We start from the raw sequence: 24,165 nt of genomic DNA, 5'->3' as shown, positions 1-24,165 counted from the left end.
CCTGAAGCAGCCAACCGCCTCCCAGGTGCCATGAAAAAAAAGCTGTCCTGTCTTGATTTCCACCATCGGTGTACGAAGTGTTTCCTACAGCCTGCCCAACATTACATTGTCATACTGTGACTAAAATTTCCCCCATTGAGAGGTGAAAATGGTGTTCTTTATATTCTTAATTTTCATTTCTCTTATGAGTCAAATTGAACGAGGTATTTCTTTTTCCATAGATTGTCTGGTTATACTCATTGTCCATTTCCCTTTCATGTTTCTAGTCTTGTTTTGTATTAAATTTTTGTTAATACCTTTATTAAGACACAATTCACATACCATAAAAAAATCACCCAATAAAGCATACAGTTCAGTGGTTTTAGCATGTTCACAGGGTTATGCAACCATCACCCCAATCTAATTCTAGAACATTTATCTCCCCCACAAAAAGAAACACAGACACGTCATTTTCATTATCAGTCACTCATTCTCAATATGTCGCAGGTTTAAGCAACCATTAACCTACCTTGTCCATAGTGTTGCCTATTCTGGACATTTCACATAAATGTAATCACATGAAATTTGGTCCTCTGTGGCTGGCTTCCTTCATTAGCATAGCATTTTAAGGTTCATCCATTTTATAGCCTATATTAGTACTTCATTCCTTTTTGTTGTTGATTAATATTCCATTGTGTGGATATACCTCGTTTGTTTATCCCTTCATCGGCTGATGGACATTGAGTCATTTCCACTTTTCTGACTATTATGAGTAATGCTGCTCTAAATACTCAGGGACAAGTTTTTGGATGAACGTATGTTTTCATTTCTCCTTAGTGAATACTCAAAGTGGAGGTGCTGGGTCATATGGTAAGTCTATGTCTAACATTTTGAGGAACTGCCAAACTGTTTTCCAAAACAACTGCACCATTTTACATTCCCACCAGTAGTTTATGAGGGTTCCAATTTCCCAACATCTTCTCCAACACTTGTTATTTGCCTTTTTTAAAAATTACAGCCAAGTGGTAGAAGTGATTTGATTTCATTTCCCTAATGGTTGAGCACGGCTCAGTACCTTTTCACGTGTTATTAATCATTTGTATATCCTCTTTGGAGAAATAGCTATCGTATTGATTTTTAAGACCGCTTTAAATGGCAAGGAAATTAGCCCTTTGACATGGCTTGCAAATATTTTTCACAGACTGTCACATATTTTTGTTTTTATTTATGTTTTTTCCCCATGCGAGGTTTTGTATCATACTCATGAAGACCTTTTCTATTGCAGAAGTATTACAATTTTTTTAATGGCTTTCTATGTTTTCTTATAGCAATGTTATGATGTAACTTTTTTCCAGTCAAATCTTTGATCAAACTGAGTTTATTTTGGTGTAAGGTGAGAGGTAGAAATCCAAATTCCTTTTTTTTTCAGATATCTACCCTATTGTCCCATGACTATTTACATAATCCCTGCTGGTTTGAAATGTCATGCTTTTATTTACTGAATCCCTACCTGTATTGGACGAATTTCTGGACTCCCTATTCTTTTCCATTTACTTATCTATTCATGTGTCAGAACCATAAAGATTTCATGTGTAACTTTTTATTATGGAAAGTTTCAAACATGTAGTAATTAGAAAAAATAGTACAATGAGCTCCTGTGTACCCCAAACTCAGCTTCAACAACTATCATCTCTTGTCTCCTGTTTTCAGTTTTGTTTTTGTTTTCTCCTTTTTTCCTTTTCTACAGTTGCCCTAGTCTGCATAGGCTACCATAGCAAAATACTACAGACTGGGTAGTTTAAACAACAGAAATTTATATCTCACAGTTCTGGAGGCTGGGAAATCCAAGATCAAGGTGATGGCCAATTTGTTTCCTGGTGAGAACTCTCTTCCTACATTGCAGACATCATCTCCTTGCTATGTCCTCACATAGCCTTTCCTTGGTTTGTACGCGCAGAGACCACCCTCTCTTCCTCTTCTTATTAGGCTACTAATCCCATCGTGAGTTTTCTATCCCCTAACCTAATATAACCCCGATTACTTCCCAAAGGTCCCATCTCCAGGTACCATCACACTGGGGATTAGGGCTTCAATACATGAATTTCGGGAAGAAAAAAGGGAGTCCAGAAATACATCCAATACAGGTAGGGATTCAGTAAATAAAAGCATGACATTTCAAACCAGCAGGGATTATGTAAATAGTCATGGGACAATAGGGTAGATATCTGAAAAAAAGGAATTTGGATTTCTATCTCTCACCTTACACCAAAATAAACTCAGTTTGATCAAAGATTTGACTGGAAAAAAGTTAAACCATAACATTGCTATAAGAAAACACAGAAAGCCATCAAAAAAAATTGTAATACTTCTGGAGTAGAAAAGGTCTTCATGAGTATGATACAAAACCTTGCATGGGGAAGAAAAAACATAAATAAAAACAAAGATATATGACAGTCTGTGAAAAATATTTGCAAGCCATGTCAAAGGGCTAATTTCCTTGCCATTTAAAGGGGTCTTAAAAATCAATACGATAGCTATTTCTCCAACGAGGATATACAAATGATTAATAACACGTGAAAAGGTACTGAGCCGTGCTCAACCATTAGGGAAATGAAATCAAATCACATCTACCACTTGGCTGTAATTTAAAAAAAGACATAAGCATTCAGTCCATAACAAGAGCATTTTAAAGCAAATCATTTCACCTTTAATTAATTCACTCTCTAACAGCTAAGGACTTTTTTGATGTATCAAGACTCCTCTGTCACAACTGTGGTAGACAGAATAATGTCCTAATTCCCAAAGCCTGTGAATATGACACTTAACGTGATAAAAGATACTTTGCAGACGTGATTAAACCAAGGTTATTGAGTTGGGAGATGATGGCCAATGTAATCAGAGGATTTTGTCTTTTTTCAGTTCGTATGCTCACAGGTTATATTATTTTTAATGTAATTAAGCATTTCTAGGGCCAACCCATTTTTTATTACTATCCAGATTAAGCTAATTAATAAAAACTGAATCCAAATAAATAAATAAATGGGGGGGAAAGTTCACAAGTCACTTGCTACTAACCTGGACTAGTCACTTCCTCTCTGGGACTAGGCTTCCTACTCTGACAGCACGAAGGTTGGATTAGATCACATGTTCCCTCTAGGGAATCCATGTCTGGGCTGCATGAGATCTGGGAATACCCTGAAACTGTGCAAGAAGGGAGGGTTCAAATCTATCTGCCTCAGAGTCTCCTACAGATGACCCCATCCCTCACTTCTAGTCAGAAGGGTGTTAAACACAGAAGCCTGGGGGTTCCCGGTGTAAGATTCTCCTCCAAGGAGGCTGGTGTCAATTTAGAGACTTAACCGAATCAGAGGAAGAAAATATCATGCGCTTATTCAACAGCATATTCAAAGAAAGATATTTGCCCGACACACATCCATTCAATGCAGCTGATGTCATGGTTTACCTTCTCTGACCGAGGGCACTGAGTTGGGTGCCAGGCCAGCAGGGTTGCCAGTCTGAGCAAATGAAATGCCCAACTAAATTCAAGTTTCAGAAAAATAATGAATCATATTTTAGTATAAGTATATTCCCAAACAATATTGAAGATATACTTATACTTAAAAAAATTATTCATTGCTTATTTGAAATCAAATTTAAGTAGGAGGCCATGCTTAATCTGGATCTGACTTAATCCTGTTCCCAGAGGACCAAGAAAACACCAGCTTCCAGGATCCAGTGACCCACCCCAAGGCTAATGATCATCACTGATGGGGGACTGTTAGGGACCAAAGAAGATGTTAAGAAAGAAAGGCAAAGAGGGAAGGTTTGAAAATGACCTTAAGAGGGCCTGAAGCTAGAAGGAGCAGGTGATTCCTGATCTAATCATCTACAGTCACCATGGAAACCAGCCATAAAGTCCATCAGAAAAAGCTTGTAAACAGTATCTACTGCCTCACCACCAGTACAGACCACCCACATTTTCTGCCCTGGTTAGGTTCTGTCAGGCCTGGTTTCATTGTCACAGTTTGTCCCCCAGGAGACAGCCAAGATCTATCCTGCCCTCCTCCTCCCAAGGCCCTATACTCCTCTTCCCAGCTGCAGCCTCAGATGGCTGCCCTGCACTGCCCACCCTGTTGGGAGAGACAGACAACTAGATACCCAGGGCTGTGTCAAAGAAAAACCAGAACCAGACAGTAGTTAAAGCAATAAAAACAGTAGTGCCATAAGGGAAAAGAGACCTCAGTCTATGCAGGGTTATACAGAGCTCAATTCCAAATATAGCATGGGCAAGTGGTGATTTATAGCCTAGTGGCAGGGTGGGAGCCAATGGATGAAAAATTACTAAGAGGAAATGTCAGGTATAAGGGGGATTCTGGCTAAACCCACCTGAAAGGATTCTTGATGAAGGCAGGTCAGAGGCTCAGACATCCCGTGGGGGCATGGTGAAGGATGAAATAGTGAAGGTAATCAGATATGGAGGGGAGGGGTTTCTGGTTAAACTGACTTAGCAGGGTTCTTACTAAAACTGAATTTTATAAGAAAGTACACAGATGAGCCTAGGAGAATGTTCATGAACTTGACTAAAGTTTGGTCAAGCAAAAAATCTTTGTCACTGCCCATGAGACGGTCACATTCTACCAGGAGAACAGGCTATACATGAGGAAAATAGCCCAAGGACATACAGCAAAAACTTGTTTTAAACAAAACAGGTCTCTGTCCTTCTCAGGATAAAATAACTCTCTTCTAATCCAGAATATGATTAAATTGATTGAGGAAATGTTCAATCTTTCAGGCAAGCCACAGGCTGCAGTAAGCTTTGAATACAAATGCAGGGGTTTGCACTGACGCATTTAATGGTCTCTGGCAATTTAGCATGCAAATTTATTCAAAATGTCCCCGACTTTGGGAGAAAAGGCTCAAAGACTGGATCATGCACCTATGCAAATCATGAGAAGTGCTTTTAAATGGGCAGCTGAGGTCCTTCCTGTACCTCTCTGCTTAGATCAGCCCCGACCTCACATCAGCTATCTTCATACTCCCACAGGCCTCCCATGGCACTTCCTCTTCTGTCCTCCTTCCCTCTGTACAACAAGCTATGAATATTAACATTCCCATTTTACAGATAGGAAAGTAGGACTCTGAGCAATTAAGCAACTGAACCACGGTCACTTTGCTCTAAATGACAGACTCCCTCCAGGCTGAAGCAGCCCTCTCTTCCCTAGTCTGGGACAACATGTACAGATGTCATTTCCACTTGTGAAGATTCTGAGCTCTTAGGGGTACACCCACCCACACCCGCAGATTCTGTGGAAGGGGCATTCCCTAACGCTCAGTAAATTTCCACCCTGTGCCAAAAATTTGCAAATGTGTTCCGTTTCATGTAACTCCAATCTTCATGATCTTCAGGCAAGCTGTAATCTTTCATCGGGACCACCAAATCTGAGAAATTAGGAGACAACTGCTCTTCTGATGGCCAAAATCACCACACAAAGCAGCTGGCCCACCTTTGACTTTCTAAAAGACTCAGAAAGGTCTCAGGTTCAGTTTTGTGAGCATGTTATGTAATCCAGGAAATCATGGCTTCTAAAATTATGATGCAAATTTGTACCCAACATATACATTAAGCTCTATCCCTGAATTTAATCAAATAGTAATCCAAAGGATTTTGCAAAGCCTGTGTATGAACACACCCACCCTGATTCTTCTCTACTTTTCTCAGAATTCCCATATCCTGAGGCTCTGATGCCTTGACTTCAGGCTCGCTACTACCTGTGACATTAACGTCAACCCTGGTTTTCACCTGTAAAGCCCAGTCTAGCCAGGCTGGCAGAGACCTGGAGCCTCACTGAAGGTCACTCCCCAGCATGAGGGCTGGCTGGCCAACCCCATGGTGTCCACAAGGACTAGCCCATGATGGTCTTTGCCCCAGATGAACCCCTTCTCCACCTGGAGCAATTCTGCCTCTCCTTCAAGCCCCTGCTCAAATCACCTCTGAAGTCCAGCACACAGAGCTGCTGTGAAAATTGAGTTCACAGTGGTCACCCACCTTGCACAAGCAGACACAGATGAGGCACTTGATCCAGGACAACTCTGATTGTCACTATCACGCCCTTTCTCCTATTCCTGTTGAGGAACCCATCTCTTTCCCAGCTCCCTCTGCCTCTTACAAATCCTCAGGTTGCTGCGTGGTTACCCGTGAGCTCATCCTTCTCCTCCATAAAATCCTGAACTCCTTGAGGGCAGGGACCTTGTCTCACTTGTCTTTAGGGGTGTCATGTCTGGCTCTGGGCCTGGCATTTAGTGGGCTCCAAGTGTTTTTGCAAATAAACCCTCCTGTCTCCTGGGCTCCAGGGACAGCAATTTGATGAGTGGTCAGAACACGGTGATAAATTACAATTCATTTTATGATGTGGCTATAGAGACAGACAAAGACTGTGCTGCTAGTGACATCATGTCGGACGGGTGACACCATTGATCATTAGTAATGTTTACTTCAAGACAGTGCCCTTGGCGTGGACACATGTGGGGAAAATGGTCCAAAGCCCCACTGAGTGTGTCCCTGTGCCCTGTAGGAACTGCCTCCATTAGGGATGGGGCCATCCTGTTGTGTGGACTGCACCAGCCTGCCCCTTGGGACAGACGCTGTGCTACATTTATCTGTAAAGGCCCGAGAATCTCAGTAAAAATTTTTGGGTAACTGAATTAATTCCTTTTAAATCACATGAAACTAGTGGTGTTTTGGACAAGAAGCTTAAGAAGCTTCCTCTGAGTCTCCTGTCTCCCCATTGACTTATAAGAACAGGCGCCAGAGAAGAAGAATTCCCAGATGGTGTGTGGGTCAGATACACTCCATGCCCACTCATACCTCTGTGCCATTCCCTCCTGTGGGAAACCCCTTCCCCTGTCTATCAGGTGACCTCCTACATTTTGTCCAGAATCCCACTTATACATTTTCTCTGTCAGTTTTTTTCTGTAATAAAAGAGTCTGTGCAATACCTTGAGTGTTTTTCTAATTCAACACTGGTCATTTTCACAAGTTCAAGGCAGTCTTAGGGTAAGCAGGAAGACTTGGTAGGCAAGTCCATCTTTTCACCTTTAGTAAAAAGATCTGCAGTGATAGGGGAAATGTGCCCACTGGGTCTGAGCAGTTCCTGGAAGACCTTGGGTTCCAGGTCTTCCTGGATGAGATGAGATGAGATCTTCCAGGTCTTCCAAGATGAGATGGCTTGGCGTGCAGACTGGAGACCTGGAGATGAGGACAGAGAGCAGCTAAGGGCTGAGAACTAGGAGTAGAATTGTAAAAGCCAGAAAGCTTTTGCAAACAAACCTAGGTCTTTCTACGGTGATTGCCTCCTAGCAGCATCTGGGGAATCCAAGAAGCAGTGGGGCGATCTTCCTGGAGGGGCTGAGCTGAAGGCATGGATTTGGGGGAGACTGAAGAATCTGAGTGCAAACCCGCACCCCATCACTCACTAGCATGATCATAAGCAAATCACTTGGCTTCTCTCAATTTCGTTTCCTTATCTATAAAAATGGTCTCCCGGGAAGCAGGAACTAGCTTCCTACACCACTTTTTTTGTAAGATGTGAGCAACACTGTGGGCTGGGATCCCTAGGGACACGTCCTAGGCCTCCCGGGAGTTCTCTGGGTACCATGTGGAGAGGAGGTTCCCACGCTCGAAAAGAGCACTTTGTAGTTTGCCTTTGCCATCATTCAACTCAACCTCTCAACCGTTTACAAAACCCTCTAACATCCACGCTGCCTCTTCATTGCATCGTCCCATCGGTGCCTTTTACAAATGGGGAGACCTAGGTCCGTGACTTGCCATTGGCATCCTATGGGGACCAACCAGCACGCCTGGCTCCGGACTTGGAGAGCGCGGGCACCTCTGCTCCGCGAGCTCAGCTGCCGGGGCCGACACCCTCCCGGGGGCGGAGCGCGACGGCGCGGGGCGAGGCCAGCGCGGGTCACGTGACGCCCGGCCCGGAAGCGCTAGCACCCGAGACCCTCGGGTGACCGGGTCAGGGGCTGCTGCTTCTAGTGATCGCGGAGGTCGCGGGGGCCCCTGTAGTGTTGCGCTCCCCACCTCCACCGCCATGGCCTGGACCAAGTACCAGCTGTTCCTGGCCGGGCTTATGCTGGTCACCGGTTCCATCAACACACTATCGGCAAAGTGAGTCCGGGCCCGGCCGGGAGGGGAGGGGACTCTGCCCGGCCCGCCGCAGCCCACGCGGGAGCTGTCGACTCCCGCGCACCTTCCTCGCTCCCCCGCCCCCAGATAGCCTTTCCCGGCTTCACCCGCTTGACCATTTTCTCGGGTCGGTTCACGCGGTTTATGAACCACCCAAGGGGTGCGAGGCCCCGGGGAAACAGAGCGAGTCAGTGCCCGGGTTGGGGGACCCGAGCCCTGGCTTTGATTCACTGTGTGCTTGATGCCGGAGAGTCACCTTCCGTCTGTGCGCCTCAGGTTCCTCATCTTGAAACCGGAGCGTTGGTCCTTCCCGGATTCCTTCCAATGCTGGCGTCGCCCCCTCCCCCAGGAGCTATGGGCAGGGGTGGGGGGAGGCTCCCATACTGCGCATGCCAGCTACAATAGATGCCATGCAGGCCGAGTGACCAGTGAGCATGGAGTGCTGTGGCGGCAGAGACGCAGCTGCCCCATCAACCCCTCGTGGAGGAAGCGTTACAACTGGATTTCTACGTGTGGCGGGGACATCAAGGCAGGGAACAGCCAGGCCAGATAGAAGTGCAAGCACCAAATGCCCACGCCTGATTTTTATCCCATCATCAAAGAAGGGCTTTTGAGCAGGGAGTGACATGTTAAAAGTTGTATGATGAACCTGGTAGTCAAGGTAAAGAGCAGTTTGGTGCAGGGAAAACCACTCCAAGGCTGCTGCATGGCTTGGATGAGGGGAACTAGTAGTAGGCAGTGAGGTGGGAAAGGGACGGACAGGTGAGAGAGACCAGGTGCATAATGAAGTCCTACTGCCTGACCCACAGGATCAAGAGACAACGATCACTCCAGAGTTTCTGCCTGGGAAAGCAGAAGTGTCATTGAGCCAGACAGGGAGGGCAGGTGGGCAGTTCAGCTATGATGTATGAGAGTGAGGTGCTCGTGGGACAGTGAGGACAGTCCCCATGTGGTTGAAGATTGAGGACCCAGGGCTGTCGTGAGGCTAAGGGACCTAGCATAGCCTCCTCTCTGTAATGGGCGACGACAGAGGCCCAGGGAGCAGCCCCTTCTCTAGGCAGCTCTTTGCCTCCTTCTCTCCCCCCACACAAGGGCAGGACCTTCCTGCCGCTCTGCACCACCTAAGAACTCCAGGACCCAGAGCCCGGCTTTTTTCTGTGGTCCCGAATCTGACCTCACTTCCACCTCGGCCCTGCCAGGCTCAGAGCAAAAGGAAGTCATTCCAGTCACCTCTGGCCTATGCTTCAGACCCCCTGGGAGGAGGGCTGGTCATACTCAATTTTGAGGCATTTGTTCCTAGCACACTCCCATCAGTGATCTGAGAAATGCCCCAAAAGAGAGGCCTGGGAAAGAAGTATCCTATTCAGTTCATCAGACATGTAAAAGGTACCTGCAGTGAGTGAGGCACTGTCTGGACTCGGGGAAGGAGACAGAAATGACTAAGAGTCACTTCTGCCTTTGAGATGCTTAGAATCTGAAGTAGAGGTGACAGATGTGTACACACTTGGCAATCACAACGTCTTCCCTTCTCCAAAGGAAGTAGAGCTCAGGGTAGGGCCCGCCTTTCTGGTTAGGCTCTGCCCAGCTGTGTCTGTCTGATTTGTGCTGGTCTCTTAGGCCCTATGGCCTCTTAAAGGTCACTCCTTTGGCTGAGCCCTAGCTATAATAAGGAGACTCAACCAGAGGGCCCCACCTCAGTTAGGATCTGAACGCAGCAGAACAAATCACTTCCCCTCCATCTGTGGCTCCAGCCAAGACCCAGGTCAAGTGCTTAGAGGTCTGCCAGGGCTGCTGTCTCCAAGGAGAGTTGCTATTGTCTGTTCCTACTGGGGTAAACTGTGCTGACTCAGTTCCTTCCTTAAAAAGTTCCAAACCGGTCAGGTAGGAAGCCAGGTGATTCTCAGCCCCACGAGGCTGAACCCTGGCTAGCTGCCTGAAAGGCAGGAAAGAGGTTCCCAGGTGGGGACCCAGCCTTTGATCGTGTCTCCTAGCCTGTAGCCTGATGAGGGGCCTACCAGGAGCCTCCCGACCTGAGATGGGCCCCAGAATTGGACCCTAAACAGTGTTCTAAGGCCAGACTGAGAAGAATGCTCTCAAAGAGAAAGAACTTGAGAGAGTGGCTTTGTACCTCCTGCTGGGAATTATCAATTTAAAATCACACTCTGACCTGCAGGTTTTGGTGGGGACAGACAGACAAGAATGTGACTACAGCAACTGCTAATCAGCTAATACACAGAGAGCATCATGTGCCCGGTCCTGCTCTGGCCGCCTTTCATGTGTTAATTTAATGAATTCTCATAACCACCCTATGAGGGATATAAACTCATTGGCCCTCGATTAGGTAACTGGGATATGGAAAGATGGACTTTTCTGCCCAAGTTCAACTCAGCTACCAGTTGGCAGAGTTTATATTTGAGCCTAAGTACCTGGCTGTAGATTCTGTGCTCTTACCCACCTATGTGGGATGAGAACTGGGGCTTCTCTAGTCATTTTTCAGGGCATTTGGAGTTGTTAGAAAGTAGAAATCTTCCATCCCCACAATGTACCGTCCAAGTCCCAAGTTTCTTTTTGTGACTCAGCTGGTCAGAGCAGGAACCAGAACCTAGGTCTCAGCATTTTAGTCCCGTCCTGTTCCTTCATAGCTGCAGTACCCCAAAAGTCCCTCTTCCGTGGGATTTACTCTCACATCTCCCCAGACAAGCACAGCCCAGTGTGTGCCCATGGAAGGTATCGTCCTATAAGTGGCATCTGCCTTCAGAGCACTTTCCCTTTGGGACTGGGCAACAAGCCTCTGTCCCAGCCCACTGGACGCTGCTGTCACCTGCTTGTTTTCCCCCTGGGGCCAGCAGCCATGCAATGTTCAGGTTTAGAGTCTCTAGTAACCTCTTGCAGTTTCTTGGCCTATAAGGTGAGCATAATGTTTCCCTCCCGGGGTTCTTGGGCGGACGATAGACAGTGGATGAGGAAGTGGGTATGAGCACGTGCTGCCTGCTATACTGGGATCACAGGTCAGCTCTCCGCTGGAGAGGCCGCTCTGCCCACTCAGCAGCTTTGGAGAGATGGGCTGCCCTGGCTGGGATGGGGGTGGGCGTCACATACTCACGGGAGAGAAAGCCACCAAGCAGGCTTGCCCTTTACCCTGTCCCTGGGTCTTGGCAGAGGGCCCTTCCTGTGACGTGGCTCCTTCTCCTTTCTATGGCTGCTCTCACCCCCTCACCGGGACCTTCTGCTGGTGCGTCTCCTGGAGACCAAACATTTTGCCCTCCTCGGTACTGCTTAGAGCTGTCTGTCTAAAGCCTGTCCATGAGGTCGTGCCCATTTTGGAGCCCCATTCTCCTGAATCCATGAGGGGTTCAGCACATAAAGTGCCAGAGTCAAGTAGACACTCACTAAATAGGGCTCAGATCCCCTCTTAAACATCTGCAGGCTTCGAAGCTCACCCAGCCAGAGAGAGGCCTTGAGGGTGACTTCCCTCCAACAGTCAGACCTGCTGGTTCCAGGGGCCCTGCCAAGAAAGTGACAGGAAGTTTGGGACCACTGAGCTTCTATTAGGGAAGTACTCTCACTGTCCTTTCAATGCCAGCTCTAACTTTTGCTTTGGTGGCTGCCCCCACCCTTGGGTTCCATGAGCTGGCATGAGCTAATTGCTTCAAAGGGATTCCAGGGACTAACTAAAGAAATCCTGAAATCAAAGAGCAGGAGACTTGGGATTAGATGAGTCACCGGGCCTCTTCAAGCCTCAGTTTTACCTGTAAAATAAGTGTGACTTCCCCCACCTTCTTCACAAACACAGGTGGGATCTACTGAGGAAGATTTTCAGATTGTTCTTATAGATAAGTGGGCTTATCCTCATTTATCCCCACATGAGCCAGGGCCACCTGCTGTGACATCCCAGAGAGTGAAGTCCTGTGGCCCTTCTGTAGACCCTACTACAGGAGAAAGGAACTGACTGGGCTTGACAAGCCAGGCATGAAAGAGGAAATGGCAGAGATTCTGTGGTAAATGGACACACAACCAGTTGGTCTGAGGCAGCCATAGTAGCCACTTCCTCCGTCTCAGTTTGCCATCCCCGCCCACACACAGATACGCTCACTTCTTAGAATGCTGAATTTTGAGTTTGACTGGGCAAGGCCATGCAGAGTGACTCACCCTACCCCCACGCCTACCCCCAGCAAGGGGAGCCCAGCCAGCTGAAGCCCAGGGAACTCTAAAAGAAGCCAGCCTCTACCAGCAGGGGAGGAGAACCTCCTCATGAGGCCTCAGCCTGACGCTGGTGGGTCCCCACAGGCTTCCTGCTCTGGAGACCATGGCTTTCCCCAGGATGCAGTATCTACAGAGAACGGAGGGCCCATCTGCAGGGTTGACCCCTCCCCACCTCAGCCAGGGGAATGAGAAGCAATGGACATAGGAAGGTGCTAAGGGAAGCTCAAGAGTCGAGCAAGGGGGCACAGAACTGGAGTGGAAACTCCTGGGTACCCGCCCTCTGGGCATGTGATGAGCCCTGTGTCCCTCAGCCATCTCTGGTCCCTGGGCTCCTCGTCTGAGTAATGAGGAGCTTCATGAGATGATGGCTGAGTTTCTCCTCTTGCAGCACTTCGTGGCTCTGGAACTGCAGGGGCAGTAGCCTGAGGTCCTTCCCATAGCCTTTGCCTCAGCCAGCAGGGTAGGTCCCAGAGAACGGATGCTCTCCCAGCTTTCAAGCTAGAGCAGAGCTGGGACCACACCGACGTAACACAGAGGGAGACGTCAATAGAGGGGCAAGAGGGAGAAGGGGCAGGAGAGAACTTTTATTGACTACCTGCCGTGTGCCAGCTGTTACATATCTTATTTATTACTTCGACAATTCATCAGTGTTGGCATTATGATCCCCATTTTATAGATGAGAACACTATAACTTCTCCAGCCTGTGAGACTCAATCTGAGTTTTCCATGTATCCTGCTGCCTTTTCTGAATGTAAGTTCAAGCACATGGGTTTGGGCCTAGATCTGCCTGTTGTTAATTGTGTGAGCCTGAACACACCCCTCTCCACCCCTCCTCCCCCACCCTGAAGTCCCCAGGTGTAAAATAGGATTCTTGTTAATTCAGAGGCTTAAAACCGACAACCCATGGGAAGTGCTCAGCACAGGCCTGGCACAAAGTCAGTACTCAACAAATCCTACACTTATCAAAACATGCTAGTGACATGTTTTGCAAAAATAATCAAGTGGCATCCCACCCTAGGGGTCATTGCTGTCGTCCCCAGATGAACTGGGGCTGGATTTTGGCTCTTGTTCTATGCTACCTGGGGTCCTTTTGTGCCTGCTGAAATCTGTGAACCAGAGTCTGTCTCAGGGCCAGGACGAGAAGCCTGACTCCATCCCAAAGTGCCTGCTGGCCTGATTTCCCTGGTCTGAAGAGAGGCTGGGCAGGGTATGCTGTCCAATGACACCCAATCCCTTGGGCTGTAAGCCTGCCCCAGGCCCTCAGATACAAAAAGACTCCATTTCTCCAGTTGGGAACGCTGCCAGCCCCAGTCTGTTCCAGCAGAACCACCCCTTGGAGAAAGCAAAGCCGTCCCTTTGGGGTGGGGGGAGGGACCTCCACATGGTGCCCATCCTGGGGAAAGACAGGCCCAGCCTGTCCCACCAGCAAAGGGCACCTCATATCAGGTGGGAAATTAGGACTCACGGAGACATTGCCTCTGGACTGTAGTACCTGCCTATTTGCTCCGTGTGGTTTGGAAGTCTCATTCATTCAACCAAAGAATGTTTGAGCTTCTGTGCAGTAATGTGCCAGAAGCAGGGGATTGAAAGATGTGGAAGTTTCTGGATGCTGAGCTCAACTCTCCAGTGACAGTGGCTGTGGAACCTGAAAGTGATACTGATGTGAGTTGTCATTACTGTAAGTGTGTAGGTAGTAAGTAGTCCGGGGGAAGGTTCTGGAAGGTGGATCCACCACTAGATCTGGGGGGTCTTCTTGAACCTGCCAATCTCTGAGTGTGCCCCCAGGATGAGGAAGGGGCTTCCACACCTGCCCTTGTCCTAGGCTTCTGGTTGGCGTTATGGACTTGGCGTGACCTCCCTCGACCCCCTGGAGGAGCCCTGGCTCCAGTCCTGGGAATTCCCATCTTGGACCTGCTCACTTGGCTCTGTGCCTTTGGTAAAATTTCACTTCTTCATTCTTCCTCACCTCACTGTCTTGCTCAGTTGCCTCACCCAGGCCCTCCCAGGGGGCTCTTTCTGCAAAAGCGAGCCTGGTTGTAGAGCAGGCTTGCCCTGAGCCACAGTTTGTCTGTGGCCCCCACCCACGTCCCATGTCCTGCCCTGCCTGCGGATCTAAGAGCCAGAGCCTGTAGCAGATGCAGGCAGAAATGAGGCCCCAGAGAGCACGGAGTTTCATTCTATAGCAGGGCTTCTTTTCTTCATTGGTTCTGGGACTGATTCCAGCCTGACTGTAAGTGGTCCCCCAACCCAGATCTCTCTTCCTTCCCGTCCAGTCATACCAGAATTTCTCCCTGCCCTGCAGCTCTCCTTTGAGCCCTGCCTTTCCCAAGAACCACATCCCCTTCCTAACTGCCCCTCTTTCTCTACATCTCAGCGACTGGGTGGGGTCTCTCTCTGTGAGATAAGTTTGCCATCGCCCTGTTTGTTCACTATCCCTGGGATGCATTCAGATCTCTGTGTAGACCTGGGCTCTCCCTCACAGGTCTGCTACCCTCACAGTTGACCAGGAGCTCTGCCACCATTCAGCCTGCCCTTCCTACTGCTAGCATACGGACATCATGCCCTTGCCCTGGGCTATGGGAAAGAGCTGCTTGTTCCCCTTCCCAAACTCAGGGCACAGAGGAGCCAGGGCTGAACAGGATATTTGTCAAACCCAGACCCTAATTGTTTACTGCTCTGTAGGTGGCACAGGAAGCAGAAGGTTCCCTGGCTCTTTGGAGCTCAGGGTTGCATAGAAATGACTCTGTGAAGTAGGGCTGGGCACTACGGTATGGTTGGTCTTGACAGACATCACAAGGAGAGACATTTAAGAAAGAAGTCCTGAGTCTTTCAGTTTAGAGACAGCCACTGCCTACGTGTGAGGTGCTGCAAAGGGAACTGGTCAGTGGCCCACAGGAAACAGCCTGGGTCTGTATTGACTTGAGTCAGCAGTGTGACGTGGTGGACACAGTTGAAGTCCTATCAACTAACCAGGACATCCAGCATGAGGGAGGGGCCACCATCTAGCCAGGCTCGGTCTGGACCAGATCACATGCCTTTGGCTCAGGTCCTGGGCCCACTGGAGCCCTTCCATACGTCAGCAGCCAGGGAAGTGAAAGGCTAGGAAGGACTGGGGCTGTTTAGCCAGAAGATGAGAAGATTCAGAAGGTGGAAAAGTCTCCCAATATCTGAAGGGTTTTCCAATGAAAGAGATCGTACTAGACCCAGCAAAAATGAAATTCAGGGATGGGAGCTTTAGCACACACAGATGGCTGACAATGTAGAATGTTGGTAGTAGCTGCCCAGAGTGCTGTGCTACAAAGGATTTGGGGCCTGTGTCTGGACTCAGTGGGGAAGTGTGCCATAAACAGTTATGCCATCTGCCAGGGTGCTGGCTGGGAGGCCACACCACTAGTGCCGCGTGCTTGCCATCTGCTTTAGGCTCTGTGCTAGAAAGACCCTCCAAGCCCTCAGGTGTTATGCAGGTGACTGGGTAGTCTGTGTTAGGCGGTCATTTCCCGGGGCCCAAGTGACCTTGGAGACCAGTGGCTCTCAATGTTTTTGTGCCATGGATCCCTTTGATAATCTGGTGAATCCTGTTGTTTTTAAATGTGCAAATAAATGTACTTCCTAAAGTAATGTTTTAACATGCGAAAATAAAAGACCAAGGATTATAGAAAAATCCAATTTGTTGAAATAAAGTTATCAAAACCTTAAAAAGCAAGTTTGTGATACAGTAATTGTGTGTATACACTTCTTAACACATACAAGGTATGATCGGACAACATGGTGAATGTTTAAATAAATAAAAAATTTACTACAGTAAAAGACACATTGCTATTAATCCCTCTCAAAATACTTCCCCTCACTTCAGACACGCTTATCCCATCATTCTTGCCACTTTCTGCAGTAGTTCTGGAAGTCTTCTTTCATGAGTGTCTGTAGTTGTGCTGTCGTGGCTGCCTCAGTGTCCTGAATCATTTTGACTTTGGGGAAGAGCCAGAAGTTGCACGGTGCCAGATCCAATGAATAAGGTGGACGAGGACACACTGGAATGATTTTATTTGACAGAAATTGCCATATTCCAGAAACAATGTGTGATACGTTTCCATGATGGAGGATGATTTATGCCTCACTTTAAAACACACCTTCTCAACCGTAGCTCACACCCGACTGCACCGGACAAGCTGAAACTTGTCACACACTGTTACTAAGTTTGGACATGCCACTTCCCATATTGAAGATCCCTGCCTTGACGTTGGATGGCACTCGGCAGCAGTCACTGTAATCGTGTCACACATCGCTTCTGGCATGGCAGTTTCTGTCAAATAAAAACATTACGGTGTGTCCTCATCTATCTTATTCACTGGACCTGGCACCATGCGACTGCTGGCTCTCCCCCAAAGTCAAAATGACCACGGAAGATGAACATTTTGAATCAATTCAGGACATCGAGGCAGCCAGAACAGCGCAACTAAAGACACTCAAGAAAGAGGACTTCCAGAACTGCTTCAGAAAGTGGCAAGAATGATCAGATACGTGTATTTAAAGCGAGGGGGAGTGTTCCGAGGGGGATTAATGGCAATCTATCTTTTACTGTACTAAATTTTTTAATGTAGACATCCACTGTATTTTCTGATCATACCTTGTAAAATTATAAGCGTTCGGTCTAATTACTATAGTTTTGGATTAGTGATGAGTGTAAATGGTACTTCACAATATCTGTAACGCCTCCTATGTGAAAATGAGAATAGTTGTGATTTCTTTGTGACAAAGTCGCAGGTATTGCAATGCTACATTCATAATTTGAGGAAATGCTAAATTTCAGTTAGAGGTTCATGAAAATGTAAAGTTTCCCAGGCCCCCACATTCTGTCCATGGTCCCAGATGAAGACTCCTTGCCGTGGAAACTGGCCCCTTTGAGAGGAAGCCCCACTCTCGGCTGAGTCCCCTAAGTATAGCCTGTTGGCACTGAAAAGAGCAAGCTTGTCTAAAGGTACGAGGACCAGGGTGGGAGAGCCCGCCTCACTACAGGGTTTGACCTCCTTTTCTGCTGCAGGTGGGCGGACAACTTCGTGGCCCAGGGCTGTGGAGGAAGCAAGGAGCACAGCTTCCAGCATCCCTTCCTCCAGGTATGGCCCTGTCCCTTCCCACTTCCCATCTGCCAGGCCTCAGGCCAGGTGCCCTGCTGTTTTCTGACCTAGGGATAGAGTACTCCCCTGCTCCCAGAAAAGCCACCCGCTTTTCTCTCTCCCTTCCCAGAACAAAGGCCAGGGTTAAGTGCCTCTGGAAGGGAGTAGAGGGCACAGTCCTTTGTGGGAGTCCTGAATGAGTCCTGGTGAGCAGTCATGGCCTGGGCACTGTGAGGCTAGCCCTTACCAAGTTCAGGTCAGGATACATTTGGAAAACATCAACCCTCATAGCAAAACCTCCTCTCCATCCACTGGGAGCCCAGAGCCCACTGGGACAGGGCTGACACCATAAATAGGAGGCACCTCATTGCTCAACTGGGAAGTGGGAGACTCAAATTTCAGGCCCAGCTCCGCCAGCAACTTCCTCTGTGACCTTAAATAAGTTTGTGAACCTCTCTGGGCCGCAGTTTCTCCATCTGGAGCTTGAACTGGGGTTGGCCTAGATTGGTGGTTTTCAGACCAGGCTCTACAGAGCCTTGGGTTTGGGTCAAGATGTTCAGGAGTCTTAGGAGTAGACCCAGGAATCAGTCTCTGGCCTCCCACACACAGCAGCTCTGTTTTTGCCTGTTTTATGTGTTGGGGTTATAGGTAGGCTTTTATGTGAAGAAAAGTTATGTCAAAATTATTTTTGTTAAAGATGATCCTCTTTCCAGCTGTAAACTCCGAGGGTTCTGTCTCTGCAGGCAGTGGGCATGTTCCTGGGGGAGTTCTCCTGCCTGGCTGCCTTCTACCTGCTCCGGTGCAGAGCTGCGAGGCACCTAGATAGCAGCATGGATCCCCAGCAGCCCTTCAACCCCCTTCTTTTCCTGCCCCCAGCCCTCTGTGACATGACCGGGACCAGCATCATGTATGTGGGTAAGTAGCCAGGCCAGGCTGAGCAGGGCTCCATGAAGCCCATGACCCAAGGGGGGCCCTGGTGAAACAGCCACCCCTACCCCCAATTCATCTTCACCTCACCCCTGCGCCTCTCCCATCGACTTTCACACACACACACACACACACACACACACACTCACCCACCCAAGATTTACTGAGCACATACTATGTGGGAGGTCTGTCTTTAGTCCTGAGGACACCAAAGCGAACAGACAGCCTTGGCCTTCAGGAGCTAACATCGTGTCTGTCCTCTTCCAGCCCTGAACATGACCAGCGCCTCCAGCTTCCAGATGCTGCGGGGAGCGGTGATCATATTCACAGGCCTGTTCTCAGTGGCCTTCCTAGGGCGGAGGCTGGCCCTGAGCCAGTGGCTGGGCATCCTTTCAACCATCGCAGGGCTGGTGGTCGTGGGTCTGGCGGACCTTATGAGCAAGCATGACGATCAGCACAAGCTCAGCGAAGTGATCACAGGTATGGCCGGGCTCGGGGGTCCAAGGGCTGCCCTTCCTGTTCTGTCTGCCCTGTCCTCTCTAGGAGCCCAGCACAGAGTCACTCAACAAACTTGTACAAGCTCTGCTGTGTGCCACGTCCTAGGGGACGGCATGTGGGGGCCAGCTGCTGTGAACATGCACCTGCTCTTGAGGTGATGGGGAGAGTGTAGGGAAGGCACTTACCAAGTGTACTGAGCGCTTCCCGAGTGCCCAGCCTGGTGCTGAGCACTGGCGTTTGTCATCATAGTGACAAACTTCCCACAAGCCCAGAAAGGAAGCGGTGCAGCCCATTTTACAATGAAGTGACTACCCTGGTCACTCAGAGGCAGAACTAAACCAGGAATGTCTATCTCAGAGCCTGTGCTTCTCAAAAGACCTGCTTACCCCGTTGTGCAGGCCTCTGGACCTTCTGGGGGCTCAGTCCAGAGGCTGGCCAGCCTGCCCACCCCTCAGGGGCCAGGAGATCAGGCATGGGGGCAGCCATGACTGCCTTGTGAGCTGTATGGTGCCTACACAAGTCAGGGCTATGCGTGTTATGTCCCCATGGGCGCCCTCAACTTTGGGCTCCCCCCACCGCCAACATCCCGTGGCCTTGCTATGTCCCTGCCTCCCTCACCCTGAGCCTTCTTGATTCTTTCCCACAGGGGACCTGCTGATCATCATGGCCCAGATCATTGTCTCCATCCAGATGGTGCTAGAGGAGAAGTTCATCTACAAGCACAATGTGCACCCATTGCGAGCAGTTGGCACTGAGGGTATGTGAGCACAGGGGCTGGGAGCAGGGCACTGGTCGGGGGGCCACGTGGCGTGAATGCACACACAGGGGCGCTGGGAGGAGTGAGCCTCCTGCTCCCCATTCCTTCCTCCCTGCACCACATATGTGTTGCCATATACTCTGATATCTGCTGTGCATGTGGTCAGGAGCTCAGGAAGGACGAGGACGAAGGTGAATGACAGGTAAGCCTCCCTCTAGAGACGCTGAGCAGCAGGAAAGGACCGAGCAGTGCATCTCAGCTCAGGCCATTTGTGCTCAAGTGGTTTCGTCTGCGAGGCATAGCTGAGTGTCTTGGAGCAGGGGAGGTGGCATTCGAGTTGTGATTTCAACAGGAAGAGTGGGAAGGAGGGAACTCCAAACAGAGTGAAGACACGGGGAGCTGGACATGAGTTTGGAGACCAGTGAGAAATAGTTTGGGTGACATACCAGTCTGATGTTGGGGAAATGATAAGGAATTGAATAGGTCAAGGTCATATCATGGAGAACCTTGAACATCAGGCAAGTGGATTTAGAGTTTAAATGACAGGCAGGGAGGAACCACCAAAGGTTTTTGAGCAGGGAAGTAACTATCAAAATTATGCTTTAAAAATAGGAAGCTAACAGGGTGATTTAGAGCACTGCCACCAAAGTGTGGCCTGTGGATCTGTAAGGGAACTGTTTGTCCTGGTCCACAGTGACCTGAGGGCTAACCACAGAATGTTAGTCAACCACATCAGCAACATCATTAAGTGTAGTGTTTGTTTCTGCTCTTTTTTTTTTTGTCCTTCATTCAGACTTTCTGAATGAAGCAGTGCATCAATTTACATTCTGGTCCAGCTCCTTGTCACAAGCCAATGCCACTGAATTAGAGAGCCATGTTTTTCCACACTCATGAGCACTACAGCCAGCAATTCTTTTTTTTAAATGAATAGACTAGAATTTAAAAGTGTCTAAGAGCATTGTACATTGTAAGGGTAGCTATTGTTTTGTGAAAGTGTGCGTGTGCATACATGTGCCCGTGCACACATGTACTGGTCACAATATAAAAAGTATTTCTTACTCTTAGTCCAGTCAGAAATCACAGATTAACGTGGAGATGGGGCAGCTAGAGAGCCACAGTGAAATCCTGGTGAGACGGACGGCTCCAGGACCTGAAAGGAAGGTCCTGGTGTGAGGGCCACTCGGGAGGGGTGGCAGGAGATCAGGGGAGGTGTTGCTGGGAGCGTGAGGGCTGAGCAGAGAGTACGACAAGCTTCCTCCTCTCCTGCAGGCCTCTTTGGCTTTGTGATCCTCTCCCTGCTGCTGGTGCCCATGTACTACATCCCGGCCGGCTCCTTCAGTGGCAGCCCTCGTGGGACTCTGGAGGATGCGCTGGATGCCTTCTGCCAGGTGGGCCGGCAGCCACTCATCGCGCTGGCGCTGCTGGGCAACATCAGCAGTATTGCCTTCTTCAACTTCGCGGGCATCAGCGTCACCAAGGAGCTGAGCGCCACCACCCGCATGGTGCTGGACAGCCTGCGGACCATTGTCATCTGGGCACTGAGCCTGGCACTGGGCTGGGAGGCCTTCCACCCACTGCAGATCCTCGGCTTTGTCGTTCTCCTGATGGGCACTGCCCTCTACAACGGGCTGCACCGCCCATTGCTGAGCCGCCTGTCCCGGGGCCGGCCCCCAGCAGAGGAGGGCGAGCGTGAGAGACTGCTGGGTGCCTCTCGGACTCCCATCAATGATGCCAGCTGAGCCTCCTGCGGGGCCTCTGCTGCCACCTGGATGCACCTTGTTTGCCCTGAGGCTGAGGCCACACAGGCTGGTGAGCCTCAAGAGTGCCCTGTCCCCAAGGCCCCTCCTCCCCACCGATCGCCAGGACCCAGGATGTAATACCCAGGTCCTCCTTTGTCACCTCCCCCTGCAGAAAGGTGCTTCCCAGCCCCCACAGGTGTGAGTGCAGTGACTGAGTGAGCCCACCACGCTTCCCCTAACCCCCTAAACCTCTCTGGCAGCACTAAAGCCAAATCATCAAGTGGAATGGCAGGAACTAACAACCCTAAGATTTCCTCCTAAATCATAAGCTAAAATTGGTTCTCCAATGAAGAGAGGTGAGGGAGCAAATTCAAACCAGAACTAAGTATTGTAGTTTTGAACACTTGGAAGATATTCCCTAACTTTGTTTGGGACCCTAGGTTTTGCAAACTCAGTGTCTGTTCCCAGCCCATTCATTACCTAGTCTCTCTGGGCCTTGGTGTCCTGCTCTGCAAAGCAGAAAGTGTCAACACTGTGGCTTCGGGGACTTCCACCCCCAGCTGCGCCCACTCTGTGGGCCAACCTAGGAAAGGAGCAATAGCCCATTATTGGAAATTCCCCTCTGCCCACCGTGCCTCCTCCCGAGGCCTGTTTTGATGCTCCATGTCCTCGCTCACACATCCTCTGCCCTGGGAGAGGTTACAGGGGTATTCCCGGCAGCCCTTGATAACAGCTATTATGAACTCTGCACCTTGCATTTGAAAGATGAGGAAGCCGAGGCCCAGAAGTGCAAGTTGTTTGGCAAGAGGGGTATCCTGCCATGGGCTCTGGCCATACAAGCCACAGGATGCTGCCACCGGCGGGGACCTTGAGCACAGCTGGACCTCAGCCCCACCGCCAGCAACCTGACTCCAGAGCACTTCCAGGGTGGTGATTGACCAGGATCCTGCCATTCAGAGTAGTTCTGGTATCCCAGGATTGTATTAAGTGCTGAACTTTTATTCTCTCGCATAACAACCTGCATAGGTCGGTGCAGATCAAGGAAATCAAGGTCCAGAGAAGGTTAAGTGACTTCCTCATGGAACCTATATTCCAAGCAAGGTTTGCCTGATTCCCAATCTGTGGCCCCACCTGCCATAGGGGTCTCTGGAGGCTTTGGGGGAAATTTCCTGTGGCTGGGATAGAAGCATCATGTGCTGGTGTCCTCTTGGTAACACTACCCCCACCCCACCCCCAAGAGAGAGGACTGGCATTAGGGACTCCAGAGAGCTGAGTGGCCCTTCATTCCAGCGTTCCTCACTCCTTGGCAGTTTCTGGAGCCTCAGACCATTTTCCTGGGCAGCTCAATCATAAAACAAAATGCCAAATGCCTTCCTTAAAATAGATTCTAGGGGAAGGCATCCCTGACAAGCAAAACCCTCGGGCTGCGTGGGAATCCAGCAGGTTAAAGTTTGCTGGGAGAAGAGGGTCTTTACATCCCACCAGCTCTGAGTCCCAGGCTCCACTGAACATCTCTGGGTCATGGTGTGTGTCCTGGGAAGAAGGAAATAGAGAGTGAGGGTGGCGGGGACTACACCTGCCTTGTTCAAAATGAGGCCTGAGAATGTTTTAGGCTTTGTCTGAAAAAAGAAAAGGGAAATTGGCAGTAGGACTATTTTTTAAATGAGGGAAGCGGCACCAGGGTTGGGACGTTCCTGGGCATAGCATCTAGAATGTTGTTGAATGTTGAATGTTGAATCGAAAAGCTCTGATGTACCAAAGCCTCGAACTCTCCCAGTCCACCATATGTTGTTCAGAGGAAGGAATTTCCCAAGGTCATATAGCCAGTGATGGGCAAAGCCAGAGTTCCTGGTTCCCAGACCTTGCCCACCCCTTTCTACCACAGGGAACGCAGCCAGGAGTCTGGAAGAATCCACGACTGTTCCTTTGCCATGGGCTGCCCAGCCTGTGCGCCCAACTGTGCAAATTGCTTAAGAGAGTGTTCGGGAAGCACTTGGCCTTTATTTGAGTGTTGCCATGGAGGACGGAAGGCTTTTGGGGAGAATTACAATGGAACTTCAGTGGTGAGGGGTAGCGAAGCCTGAGGAGAGGGAAGCCCCATCAGGCCTGCCACCGACTCAAGCCAATTGCTTTACCTCCTGGGGCTTTTGGGTCTTCGTGTCTCTAAAATGGGAAAGCCTAACAGGATGAGTATGAAAATTACATAAGGTAATAAATCACAGGTGCCTCTAAATGTTAACACACAGTGGGGGGGGGGGTGTTTAGCTCCACTGTCCACCGGGGTGGTCTGTCAGGGGCACTGAAGTCCCAGCTGAGCACAGCATGGCATCAGCTTTGCTGAGAGGGGAAGAAATGTTTTATTAAAATACCATCATGGAGTCAAATGCAAAATTCATATCAATTACAGTGATAGAGGATAAAACAGAAGCCTCAAGAATATTTCATGCTGACAGTAGATACCATCCCAGACCCCGGAGATGGGTTCACTGGATCCTGTTGGGCTTTGGGGGGTGAGTTTGAGACGCTTTGCTGTGTCGTGCTGATTATGTAGATGGAGGGTAAGAACCTCTACTCTCCCAATGAGTCTGGAGGGTTATAGGGAATGTCTAGCTGTGGCCTGCCCTTCTGAGTGGAGTAAGGAGGCCCTAAATGGTGGAAGTTTGGCATAGAGGCGCTGAACCCCCAAATAAGAATTGACTGGTATTAGACTTCTGTAAACATTGGTTCAAATACAATGTAATTTAAACCATCTGTACCGTG

General features: G+C 49.3%; 1 protein-coding gene across 1 annotated transcript; it reads left to right on the top strand.

Annotated features, from left to right (window-relative positions):
- Positions 1-7,923: 7,923 nt before the first annotated feature.
- SLC35F6 (solute carrier family 35 member F6) lies at positions 7,924-24,156 on the top strand. Its single transcript, XM_081068229.1, has 6 exons — positions 7,924-8,152; positions 17,412-17,484; positions 18,228-18,399; positions 18,679-18,891; positions 19,556-19,666; positions 20,936-24,156. The coding sequence occupies exons 1-6, from the start codon at positions 8,076-8,078 to the stop codon at positions 21,403-21,405; spliced, it is 1,116 nt and encodes a 371-aa protein (XP_080924355.1). The 5' UTR covers positions 7,924-8,075; the 3' UTR covers positions 21,406-24,156.
- Positions 24,157-24,165: the final 9 nt, after the last annotated feature.

This window comes from Rhinolophus hipposideros (assembly GCF_964194185.1).
Source record: "Rhinolophus hipposideros genome assembly, chromosome: 12".
Lineage (NCBI taxonomy): Eukaryota > Metazoa > Chordata > Mammalia > Chiroptera > Rhinolophidae > Rhinolophus > Rhinolophus hipposideros.
This window is presented reverse-complemented; position numbering and strand designations above follow the sequence as displayed.